General features: G+C 44.6%; 1 protein-coding gene across 1 annotated transcript in view; it reads left to right on the plus strand.

The window, feature by feature from the left end:
• The window catches only part of ELMO1 (engulfment and cell motility 1), a 341907-nt gene that overhangs the window by 61918 nt on the left and 266579 nt on the right, over positions 1 to 13410 (plus strand). The window contains exon 7 of the mRNA XM_090287018.1: positions 7179 to 7214. Within this exon, the coding sequence (XP_090143144.1) occupies positions 7179 to 7214 (36 nt within the window). The remainder of the gene's footprint in view (positions 1 to 7178; positions 7215 to 13410) is intronic.

Raw genomic sequence — 13410 nt, forward strand, 5'->3', positions numbered from 1 at the left:
TGGTAATAACAGGCGACTTCATGGGAAGACCCCCCGTGGTTGGCCCTGCTCCATGCCCACGCTGCTTCTGGCCAGACATGGCGCCCTGCGGGGTTCTGCCTTGGTCACATTTACAACGTGTTTAATCAGAAGGTCAGAGTGTCCTCACGTTTATGGGTTTATCAAAGTCCCCGCCATTTGCTGTACAGTATCAAAAGCGACCTGCGGGACAGCTGTGAAGGAACCTGCTTCTGTGAGGTGGTCCTGCCACAGCGGCCTGGGTCCCCGGGGGCTTCAGCTTTGCACTGTTCTGAGTAATGTTGTGTTGACAGGTGTGAATTACCGGAATTGCAACGGTCTGACAGTTACAACAGTAAACACGCTGAAGGCAGAGGTTCCTGTGAACGGGCTGATGCCAAGCCCTGGTCCCCCGCCGCCCCCCTCCCCCGAGGCTGGCAGTTATGCATTTGGACATTTTTCATCATATTAGTTTGCTACGGCGGCTGCCAAAATGCCGCAGACTGGGTGGCTTCAATAGCGGCCATTTATTTTCTCACTGTTCTGGAGACGTCAGTCAGCTGGGCTGGGCTGGGCTCCTCCGCAGCCTCTCCCCTGGGTGTGTGGGCGGCCACCTCCCTCCCGTGTCCACGTGTTTTTCCTACGGGTGCACAGATCCTAATGTCTCTGTGTCCAGATTGCCTCCCCTTATAAGGACACTGGTCAGATTGGATCAGGACACACCCTTATGGCTCATTTTAACCTAATCCCCTCTTCTGAGGCTCTGTCTCCAAATCCTGTCCCATTCTGAAATACTGGGGGTCAGGGACTCATCATAGGAATTTTGAGGGGAGCATAATTGAGCCCAAATACTCATCAAAGGGGCAGTGACCCTTTTGCTTAAAAAGAAAAAAAGTAAAAATTGACCCTATGTATTTGTCTTCCAGCATTCTTACTTTCTATCTGTGCCATTGCCTTACTGTATAACTTACCTTGGTCTATAGAGTGGCCCAAAAGAATTACATTCCTCAGACTAAGTCTGGGGGCAGCGTGAGAGAATGTCAGTACTGAACGACTTTATGTGAACCCCAGGAACTGAATTCCTTTTGTAAGAAAGTCTATTACATGCAAGGTGATATTTAACTCTTTGCAATTCATAAGCCATCCCAATTTGTCACCGACAGCCAGGTGTTAGACAGGTAAATAGAACCGAAGGCCAGGCCTCAGGTGAGTTCCGTTTGACGTCTGTCTTCCCGTCACATGGTGTGACTTGCAAGGACTGGTCCCTCTCTGGGTCACCTTTCCTGCCCCCTTGCCACTTACATAAGTTCAAAGTCATGCACAGCCTCCTGCCTGCCTTCTGCAGGGCCCTGCCATTCATCCTAAGAAGCTGCTCATTTGATCCTCAGCTTTTTTTTCGCCCAAATCTTTTGCTCAGATGAAAAAGAAAAGAGAAAGGCATTTTTCTCATAAGGAAACCTGGCTTCTCAATTAAACTTCACGCGAGACTTTAATTAACAGGATTCCTTTGGAATAGAAGCCACGCAAATTAAAAAGATCCTGCAGTTTGGAAGGCATTTACTCAGGACCCTGGGCAGACTTCCAGCTGGGGAAGGCAGAGGTTTCTAAGCAGGACTTGTGGAAATGTTAGGAAACACTGAAGAAACGTAGCTGGAACTTGTCTCCTGACTTTGAGCCGTAATGAGATTCAGAGATCACTCACTCGCCTGCATGTCATTATCAAAGGCTGAGCTTTTAAAGGTCTCTGTCTAGCTGGTACCAGGAGGGGCCATGGGTCAAAATTAGCCACAAAGGAGCAATGGGGACGTGTCCCTTTGGCAGAGTACCGCCTTTAAAACCTGAATTTAAATTTTCCATCCTGGTGCAATTTGGGAGTTCCATCCTTAGTTTCAGCTTGAAATGTAAGCAAGTGTGGAAGCAGATGAAGTGAGGGGACATGGTACCCCCACCTGAGTAAGGAAATGGTGGGGAACATCCAGGAATGGGCAGAGTTTTGTTTTTTAGAATGGGCATGAAAAGATTTCTCAGAAATAATGTATTTTATTTTATTGGAAAGGAGGAAGATTTGTACCTGCAGCTCTCCGTACCACGTGGTGAATAACACTGCTTTTCTCAGGGTTTTAATGAAACCCCGTCTTCTGGGTGTCACCCCTGTGCACATAGACGCTTGGACAGCTTACCCCCTGTCCCTCTCTGGTAAACAGAGAACAGGATGGGGGGCATTTCCAAGGATAACAGGGCAGCACCTTGAGAGTTTCCTCCCCACTTGGCAACAGGACAGGAAAATTACACCCGTTGGAATGTGAGGAAGCTGAGTGGAAAAGTCCACAGAGTGAAAAAAGTTAAATTTGCATATTTACAAAAAGTCAGTTTTTTAAAATTCGTTTTTTGTCCTTAATAGAACATATTGATTGTTGAAAAATAAGCGTAAATAAGCAGAAGCAGGAAAATGAGAATCATGTCTAATCCACCTTTCCTGAGGCAAACATTCTTCGCATGGTGGTATACCTACTTCTCATGTTACTTTGCATGCACATACATGTGCACAGGCTTCTGAGAAATAGAATTGTAATAGCCATGCTCTTTGTAGCCTGCCTTTTACATCTGGCCGTAGTTTCATGGACCCAAATATCAGTCCCCTCATCATATTTGTTGTCTGCTTATTATTTCATTTTTAAAGCTTTGTTAAGCTTCAGTTGATACACAATGTAACATAATGTGAAGGATGCATTCCGTGTAGTGAACTGTTTCCCCGTGGTTGAACGTTTACATTGTTTTCAGTTTTTCCCATGATTGTGAGCGTTTTTCAATCAGCTTTTCATTTAGCAACATCATTGTGGAAATTTAAATGACTTCGTTGGAGTAAAATGCCTGATTTAGAGACTATGCCCGATCTTAAAGCTGTCTTAAAATAGGAACATCCCCGTAGCTTACTGAAATGTCCTAATTTATACTTGACCATGGAGGTATGAGAGTGACCATTTCTACCATTCCAGTCACTACGGGGGGCAGATGCTCCCTTAGGGACTCTAGCTTTTCTGAGAAACTAGCAGTGAGGTGTGTGAGTTCTCCCTAATCTGGGGGATTTACAAGTACTTTATATAGGCTTGGTTTGAAGTCATTCTTCCCCAGTTTGGCTGGATTAGGAACAGTGGAAAGAGTCCCATGGTTATTTTAGACATAGGTAAAACCCCAAAGTAATGGTCCAAAAAACAAACGGCATTAATTGTATCAATTATTAACTCCCTCCCTATTCAGTCATGCACATGACCCAGAAGAGACCGTCCTCCTGTGTGGATGTCTTGTTATGTGTGTTTATGTTTATAAAAGTTGTCGACACTGGTCAGTAACTCATGAACAGTTTCATATTAAACTTTTCATTGTTCGGATCATTTTCTCCTTGCTGGAATCAGTCTCTTGCATGAGAAAATGAGGACGTAACTGGGGTGGAGCAACCCTGAAGGATATCTTGGCTTTGATGTTGCCTGGCACCCACCCTTGAGGATGGATTTGTAGGTTTTATTCCCTTAGCTGTCACTTGAGTGCTGAATGTCCCTGACACTGGGTTAGGCCTTTGGGGGTGGGGGTGGGGGCGGGAAACAGAGTGGCAGGGGACAGTTGCAGACTGTGTGTGACATTCTTTGAAATTTTGCCTTCTCACACGAGATGAATTTTTTTTTTTTTGAAAGTCACTTTGTTCATCTCTAGGGACATGGACTGATGCTCAGCTCTAACTGGCGCTCTTGCTTCTGAGGATTTGGTGTGGTTTGTAAACCCAGGCTGCTCTGGAAGACCCAGGGCGGGTCACAGGGGCACCCCAGCTTGGAAGAGCTCACAGCTCCCCCGCCGCTGCCCCAGAGCAGCTGCTCAGTGCGGCCTGCGGGCGCGCAGCGCCCTCTGCCCGCGGTCCTGCAGTGCGCCTGGCGGAGCTCGGGGAGTGGCCAGGGAGTTCCGCCTGGGCCTGCCACACATCTGCATCACAAATGCCAAAGGGGCCGGCCACCCAGGGCTTTGTCCCGGGCCCTGGGGCAGAACATTCCTTAACCTGCATCTCCCTCCACCCCACCGCTGTCTGCTTTGTCTGTGCGTCTGTGTGCCTTTGTGCCCGTCCCTGGTGATGGAACTGAGTGGGTGTCCCACAGCCTTATCAGAGACTGTCCTCTGCTCCAAAAGAATGCCCTCCCTCGGGGTGAAACGAGGGGCACATCAGCCTGTCCAGAATCGTGTGTCTTCCTTGTCACCTGGCTTTTGAAAAGGGTATTGAGAGGAACACAGAGAAAGAACCTCAGTGAGGGAAACAGACATCGCAACAGAAAGTTCCTCTTCTGCTTTTGCTTCATCTGAAGCCAACGTGAGGAAGTTAAGAAGTGAAACACTGTGGCGCTGAGTTTATCTCTGCCCTCTGGCCAGGGGCGGGCAGGGAAGGTGGAACACACTTAGCAACCCGGGGGTGCTCAGACCCCGGCGGGAGGGCTCTTTCAGAAAATTGTAGGGACTTCTTTATATATTACTTACACACACCCACACACATGCTTTAAATGATTTATTTAGAAACATTTCCATTCAAAGATAAACTGAGGCATATTAAGAATGATAAGAATGTATTTGAACAAAAATCAACCTGAATCCATCAGAGCCTAACTGGAGGTGGTTAAGGACTGACCGACTCTCCACCTGCAGAGACACCCCCCCCCCCACCAAAGGCTATCATAGGGAAGAGGCAGAGCAAAACAAAGGAATTATTTGATTGGTTAAAGTTAAAGCCTAGTTGGTTGTGATTGGTTAAACCCTTGTGGCAGTGACTGGCTTAGATTTGGGGTTGGCTTTCGTAGGCAACCACCGCATTAGCCCCGCCTCAGTCCACTGGTCTCCTGGTTTAATTAATTTAACATTCACACATTTCATTCGTGACTTTGGCACTTTTTTTAAGAGTATAGGTCAGCTATTTGGTAGACTATTCTCCAATTTGGGTTTGCTAAGAGGTAATTTATTAAAGATAATTTTCAGGAGGAGATAAAAACGTGGCTTTTATAGAAAAATGAACACATGTTGAAAGAATTCATTTTACCCACGGGAAATGAGAGAATCAGGCAAAATGTTTTAACCATTTCAAAGGAAAAGTTAAAAGGGCTCACATTTATTTGGAGCCCAGGAATGCTGAGATGCATTGCAAATGGAGACAAAACTGGTTTTTCACCTTCAGGGGGGACGTCCGATTACTAACAGAGAGGACAGAATATACACACGCATCATTTAGACAATAAGGCTGCAGTCTGATAACCCGGAAGAGCATGCTGCCTGTATAAACACTGCCTGATTTCCCATGGAAACACATTTTTCCCCCTACGGCTTTATCCAAAGTTTAGACCCATATGAATACATATGTGTCTCTGGCTGGGATATCACAGATGCTTGTGGATTTTGTTTGTTTGTTTTTACTTGCATCCTGTTGATGACACACACGTGATGTCTCTCTGTCTGATTACTGGTGTTCACTTTGACCACTTGACACAGCACCTTCCCGGTGTCTGCATTATAATGCTCCCACCCCCTTTGTAATTAACTAATAGATAACTGTGGAGTCGTTACACCATGGGAAATGGCACAGACGAGGTCTGTCTGTATGTCCTGCAGAGCCTTGGGTCTTCAACGATACCGACACACCGCTCTAACCAGTGGGGACTTACGTGTTCCTGTTTTATTCAATGGGCCATCACCTGTCACCGTTATTATTTATTTTGATGCTCGGTTTGTCCCAGACTGGGCTGTGGGACCTTCTTCAAGCTTCCTCTGTGTCCTTCTGACCTGGCTCTTCTTATTATTTGACCTTTTTTTTTTTTTTGCCTTCTGGCTCAACGAGATGTTTTAGACGTATCTCAACCTTTCCTTGCTCCGGCCCTGGAGGCCCAGTTCTATTTCGTGGAAGGTAACGGTCCAGCCTTCCAAGAGGGCCTACCTGTGCTCAAGCCTGCCGCCCGGCGGCCACCTACTCCTTCTCCCTGCTCAAGGCTCTTCAAAGGAGGAAGGAAGGAAGGCAATACCGTTTTATTTTTTTAAAGAAGGGCAAGTAAAGGAGGGGAGGAGGGAGAGGAATCTCTTTATATACATTTTAACCCCCTAGTTTTACCAACTGATCTTGTGGTAGGTTAGGTTTCTGAAGTGGTTACATTGTATGTGGTTACAAATGTGAAACTTATTATAACCTCGGAAGAGGCAAATTATTCATCAACCATGTATTGAGTACCTACCTCTACTCTGCATGTCCCTGACATTAGAGAGGTGGGTCACAGCGCAGAGGCCCTGCCCTCGGGAGCTGGACAGACAGCGAGATGTCCTGAGTCATACAGCTGATGAAGCCTCAGCACATGCAGACATGAGTGGGCTCAGTTTGGTCAGGGAAGGGAAATCACAGGGAGGCTTCCGAGGCTCTTAGAATCGGGACAGTCTAGGGTAGGACTTTGCTGGTTGGATAGGACGGGTAGAGTAGTCCAGACAGAGGGAAGAACATACTTAATGCCAGAGAGATGTGGCAGAGTGAGGGCTGCAGGTAGTTTGATAAGGTTAGAATCACTCGCTTCCCTATCTTCTTCACCCCAGGGTTTTACGAAGCGTCATCGTCCTTTCTTGCAGACAAGATTTGTCTATTGCACTTTTTTTTTTTTTTTGCAGGCTACCACCCGGAAGTCCCCTCTGTTGTCTAAGACTGTTGCAATGTCTCAGGATGTCTTCCTTCAGAATTTTGTTTTTCTCTCAAGAAAAGGGAAAGTAAAATCAGTCAGCATTTTACCCAAGAAAGCTAGGCAACTGCATCTTCATTGTTGATGATAAACTTAAGAACAAACTGGTCTGGTACTTTGAGGCTTCACCTTTTTCATTGAAAATGTGCCCGTTCCTATGTAGGGGTTTTTCTGCCTCGAACACCTCTCCGTTCGGAGGAAAAAAGAATGTTCTCGTTGCCTTTGCTCATAAGTAAATGTAATAGGTTGGTTACAGTTGTTTAACCTTATCTTTTGATTGTTTCTTCCCGTTAGAGAACACCAATTTATTGCTTTAAATAATGGCTTGGAGTGAATTAAGTTCCCTTACTTCGTGGCATTTGAGTCTTTATTCAAGATATAATTTGTGTAAAAAATTTTTGCTTTCAAACATACTCCTCACCTGATTGTTCTTACATTTTGCAGACGATACCAGAAGTTGCAGAAGATCATGAAGCCTTGGTAAGAATTTATGATCAGTTGATACAAATTATATAACACCTTCTTTTTCTCTGTATCATTAGTCCCTGTCCTCTGATAACTGCATATAGCTATCTAAGTAAGTGATTTTTTTTTCTGTTTGATGTTCTTATAAACAGATTCTTTAAAAATTTATTTCCCTTTTCTTTCTGCTCTGTGACAGAAAGGGTATTTTATGTTTGTAACCACAAAATGAGCACATCAGGATTGCTATCCTTCTCCTGGAGCAAGGCCAGGCATAATTTTATGTATTACATTAAACAAAAGCTTTCTTTTTTGTGGCCTATGTGATGTTCAAAGTCAAAGCCTTTGGTTTTCTTCAGTGTCTCAGTAAAAAAATGAAAAACTCAGAGTTGAAGTATGAAATGAAAATTATTTACTTTGCAGTTGAGAAAGGGCTCAATCACCTGTCTTAAGTGTATCACAAGGTGATTCTGCCTGGGGCTCTCAGAACTTCTGTCTTAGAATCTATCTTCCTCAGTGCCTTTCTTACCCGCTGCACAAGGTGAGATCAAAGAGGGTCTCACACACGCTCTGTAGTAGGCGAACAAATTTCCATTTTGACGAGTTGAGCAGGTCATTTCAATTAGAGAAGGAAGGCTGAACAGCCTCTGAAAATGTGCCCCTGACATTTGAAGCCCTCAGGGAAAATCCTGATCACCTTCAGGGTAGGGTATTGCTCACCAGGTCATTTATTCTCCCCCACTTCTCCGCACAGAAAAACGTTACCGGCAGGGACTCTTCCGTTATTAAATCGTAATCAAGTATAGAAAGCAATCTAGAGTTTTTAGGATAAAGCCTCTTAAATCTCATCTTGATACGTATTTTTAATATTGTAGAGGTACTGACTGGGCATGGCTGTAGAAGCCATTGTTGATGAGGGTTTATCCTGTCCCGGGCTCTGTCATGGGTGATACTGATGATGCCACTTCACACTCGTGTCCACCACACGAGATTAGTAACATTGGCATCTCTTCCTTAATGCAGGAGTTAAAAGCAGGCGGTGGAACTGGATTCTGACGGAGTTTTTCTCTAACAACTCCGTACAACTTGCTACTGCAGAGCAATTTGGGGCTCTGAAGTCAAAACGCTGTCTTACAATTGATCTCCAATAGTTTTGTTCTTTGGTGTGCAGCCACATTGGAGGTGTGCCTGCATGTGAACCATGATTTGGGTTCACCAATCATAGGCTAAATCAATGCTCAGGGCCCTTATTCTTTTTTTTTTTTTAATTATTTATTTGTTTGTTTATTTATTTGTAGAGAGAGGGGAAAGGAGAAGGAGAGGGAGAGAAACATCACTGCGTGGTTGCCTCTCACTCGCGCCCCCAACTGGGGACCTGACGTGCAGCCTAGTCATGTGCCCTGACTGGGAATCGAACCAGCGACACTTGGCTCACAGGCCGACGCTCTGGGGCCCTGATTCTTAAAATGGAAGAGTAGCTTAATCAGACTAACTAAGCAATAATGCTGTATCACCCGGATAGCAAAACCTGACAAAGACAATACAGGAAATAAAAGTTATCAATCATCAAGCAATATACAAAAAGGATACAGGTTTATTTCAGGAGTGGTTTAATGTTTGAAATCAGTCGCTGTATGTGATTCAGCACTTGGTTAAAGAAAGGAGAAAAAATAATCTTAATAGATACAGGAAATAGATCATAGCTACAGAAAAAGCATTCAGTCAAGTCCAACATTCATTCATAAACATTCTCATCACCCTGGGAACAGAGGCATCTTCCTCAACCTGATAAAGGCACCCAACAAAAAATGTATTATTTTTAATGTTAGAAGTTTAGAAATAAGACAAAAAAGTGTTTTGCACTTCTGTTCAACATTGTACTGAAGTTTTAGCCATAACAATAATTCAAGGAAGAAATAAAAGACATATGATCAAAAGGAAGAAGTAAATCAACTCTATTTGCAGAAGATGTGAGTGTTATGTAAAAAGTCCTAAGAAATCTACAAAGACATTGCTAGATCTCATAAGTGAATTTAACGTTGTATAAGTGTATACAACGTTGGTGTGTAAAAGTGATGTATTTTTAAACATTAATAATAAACAATTGGAAAATGAAATTTAAACAATTGCTTTACAAAGTGTCAAAAAATCACAAAATTCTTAAGAATAAATTGAACAAGAGACATGTACTATGTTTACTGAAAAATAACTATATTGTCAAAAGAAATTAAAGAAGAAATAAATCAGAGGAGAAGGCACCATTTCGTGGTTTGGAAGACACAGTATTGTTACGATAGTAATTCTCCCTCAATCTATCTTAAGGTTCAATGCAAAACAATTTTTAAAAAAGGATATTATAAGCCAATCTTCGAAGTTAAAAGGAAGACATAGAATAGCCAAAACAGTCTTGAAAAAAACAACAGAGATCCACACAGTTGAAGGATTTCATTAACTGATTTCAAGACTTGCTACTACTATAAGGTTAGTTATGAAGACAGTGTGATATTGTTATAAGGGATGGATAGATAAGGGGACCAAAGAGTCGAGAATGGATCCAGAGTTAAACTTTTTAACAAAGGAGCCACAAGAATGTTCGCTGACGTAAATCACGCTGTAATTCTGAAGGTCAAGGCGGTGGCTAAAGGGGGATATAGAAATCCGTACATTTCAACGCGTATACATTTTACCACAGACGGAAGAAACTAGAGGACGTCCTCACTTCATCGATCGGTTCTCGGAACCATGGAAGACGTCGCAGAAGGAAAGCAGTGTTACCACAGGCTAATTGATATAAGCAAGATTTAACTTCCTCTGGCACCTCATCAACATGACATTAAACTAAAGGATGTGGTTCGAGAACCTGCTGAACCTGGGAAAACTCACAGGACAGGGCGGAACTGTGTTCATTAACATGGGCAGTTTGGGACAGATTCAGTGTGATTTATTGATGGCGCTCAGACTGGCTTTTATTTCCCCTTTCCTCCCCTTATTTGGGCACGGCATCCCGTGTAGACATTTGCAAGCATTATTCTTCTATAAACTTAGCAGCACACATTCAAATGCCAGGAGATCGCCGGAAATCTGCTGGAATGAAGCTGGTCTCTACTGAGTCCGTGAGAAACGGTGATTTCCTTCGTTCCAGCACACCTGGCGTGTTGGCCGGGATGGCGCCTGTCCCCCGGCCTGGGACGTGTGCCGTTGGCGTGATTTGTGGCCGTCAGCACCACCAAATCTTCACCCTAGCGCGTCGTACAACATGAACAAGACAAACAAATAAAACTGCTCCCTCGAGTGCTGTGCGGTTGGCTTCTGTCGGACTTTCTGCGCCCAGCATGGATCCCAGAGGTCACACCTGACTGCTCCCCTCCTCTCTTGGGAGCTGGAACCGCTCCTGCAGCAGCGGAAGCAACACCTGCATCTGGGTTTGATGAGCCCTGTCAGGGCTGGCTCATCGGAAGCAAAGAGACCGCGGATCTGGAATGATAACAGGGTCGCGTGGCCATCTCTTCCTTGCAACTAAGATTCGAAGTTGAATTTTGAAAAAGTTCTCCCTCCTGGAAACCTCGTATGCCATTCGTCAACCGGTTGTAATGAATTATATATGTTATCTATATACTATGTATACAGCACATTATATAATCGTCGTCGTCGGCAGCCGTCCGTCTCGAGAGACGATGGTGTAGCTTCTTAAGAGTCTATCTGCACCGCCGAGAATGGCTGTGCAGTCCGACTCGGGAGTGACACAGTATCTGTCTCCTCCCGTGTTGAATCGACATCTTGTGATGACACTGGAGTGTCCTCTCCAGTGAAGCTGAAGCTACAGAGCCTGGGCAGGGTGGTATGGAGGGTCTGCTGTTGCCCATGCAGCAGACCCCCCCTCTCTTCGCAGCTGAAGGGTCCAAGGGAAAGACGGAGTCAATACAGCTTGGCTTCAGGTGCGCCGTAGGAGTTGCCGGTGTTGACTACAACGTCAAACCGCCTTAGGGACTCCGGCTCCGGATTTTCTGTCGGGGTTTACTCCCTTAGCCTTTCCCCTGAAGAGGTATGCCGCAAGGCAGCGGAGGTTTTTTGGAGTAATAATAGGTAACACAACATATATAGACATCTAATAACATAATATGTCTAAAACATCTATATAATATATAATATGTAACTATTAAATATGTGTATAAAATATAAATGTTATTAAATAATATTTATATAAAATATAAGTCATATAACATTTCTACAAAATGTTGCATGGATCAAGAAAGCAGTCCTCCCTTTGGGCGCTTGGCTGTGTGATGTGAAGAAGCTTCTCCCACGCGTGGGTCATTCACACTAACGGGTCATTTGCAAATGCAGAAAGCCCTGTCCACTTTCAGAATTGGTGCTCTGCCCCTTCAGCCACTATGGAGACTGAAATGCTGGCCCCAAAGCAACTCGGAAGTTTGGAAACCAAACCATACTCGTCCCCTTTCTCGCCATCTCTTTCCCAAGGCCCTGACAGGAGGAGTCCGTGGGCAGAGTCCTGGAGCATTTGGGGACAAGGGATCATCCCCAGACATTACTGAGGCCATGCAGGTTGTGGGTTCATTGATCAGGGGACAGAGTCATTTTACCGTCAGATAATTAGAAGCATAACTATAATTTAGCTTTTGCTTCCAAAGCGGCTTAATGAAGACCAATACCATCCCATTCCCAGCCTCAACTAGCTGCAGGGAATGCAAAGAAGAGTTTGATTCCCAAAGTGGGCGTGTTCCTTTGATACCACCTTGGCATTGCTTGTTCTGTTAGCAATGACATTGGGGCTGCTCTGGGGCATGGTCTGGAGGCCACAGATGCCGTTCCCCAGTCTGCAGATGGCAATCCGGAGTGGGTGAGGTCTTTCAGCATGCCAGATGTTCGCAAGTGGCAACAATTAGTTATATGGTTGCTGTTTTTCCTTTTTCCAAGTTAAAAAATTTAGCTAATGTTGTTTACTGCTAATACTATAATAACGTAATAAGTTAGCTAATAGTTTTGCTACACATACTACACATTTTTCTGTAATAATGTAACCACAGCACTACTAATGCCTGAAGAATCTTAATAAATCTTACTAATAGCTTTATTACCTGGCTCTCTTCTTTTCTTTCTTTCTTTCTTTTTTTTTTTATTTTGGCATCTAATGTTTGGATTTTCTTGACTCATTGTCTGTAGGAAGATTCCTTCTGGAATTTCATTTACTCTTTCTTGCTCCTCTTTTCAGCCCATTTTTTTCCTGTCTTTCTCCTGCTTGTTTTCTCCTTCAAGTGAGTTCGTTTTCGTGTCTAGAACTTCTTTTCTGGGGCACGATCCTCTAATGCCACCTATGGGGCACCCGTAAGATTGGGGTCACCCATCTGTGACTCAGAAAAAAGCCTTTTAAAAAAGCATTCGCCGCTTCTCTATTTAGCCAGAATGGGTGGCCTTCCTGCCAATTTTATTTTTCTGGCTCCAGAGACAGATAATCTTGACACAATGCAGGCAAACATTTGAAAATCACAGGCTTTGGGCACCTTGTCGGAACATCACCTTTGCGTAACGGTCTCAGCTCACACTCAGATGCTCCTCCCTGCGTGCTCCCCGCTGCTTGGAGGGCTTTCCGCACAGCAGCTGGGTTTACCTCCCCCGACAGCGCTCTGAGTCAGGTATCATCCCTGCCACCATCAGCATCGTCGCCTCCCTTTTTAACAATGGAGAAACCGAGGCAGAGATTGCACCCTAACTTCCCACCAAGAGCTGGAGGGGGACCATCTGCCCTCTGAGTCCAGGAATCACACGCTTGCCCATTTCTGGACATGGCCCCTCGGCCCCTCTGGCTTCTGCACCTTTGGGTCAGGGCCCCTTCCTGCATGCTGCCTCTTCTGTGGGTTTCTCCTCAGGATCACAGCTTCTGGGTGCAGCACGATGTCCAAGGTCATTACTGACGCTCGGCTGAGAACACGAGGCAGGAGGGGCATCGTGCAGCTATTTCAAGAGAAACGCGAGCCTGCTTTCTATTCCTTTAATTGGAAATGGATGGAAGCAGTCAATCTGAACACTTTATGAGGCCTTGTAGTATAGCCCTTGTGGTGTGTATGAGACCACAGTTTGAAAATTATTTTCTAAAAAAATCAAGCATATGAACTGTAGGAGTCCTGAGGCGCAAAATCAATGCACCTGGACAGTATTTGTCTTGAGACTTTCAAGTGAATACTGATTATAATGAAAA

The sequence above is a fragment of the Furipterus horrens genome, unplaced genomic scaffold, assembly GCF_987537825.1.
Source record: "Furipterus horrens unplaced genomic scaffold, mFurHor1.1.pri manual_scaffold_9, whole genome shotgun sequence".
Taxonomy (NCBI): domain Eukaryota; kingdom Metazoa; phylum Chordata; class Mammalia; order Chiroptera; family Furipteridae; genus Furipterus; species Furipterus horrens.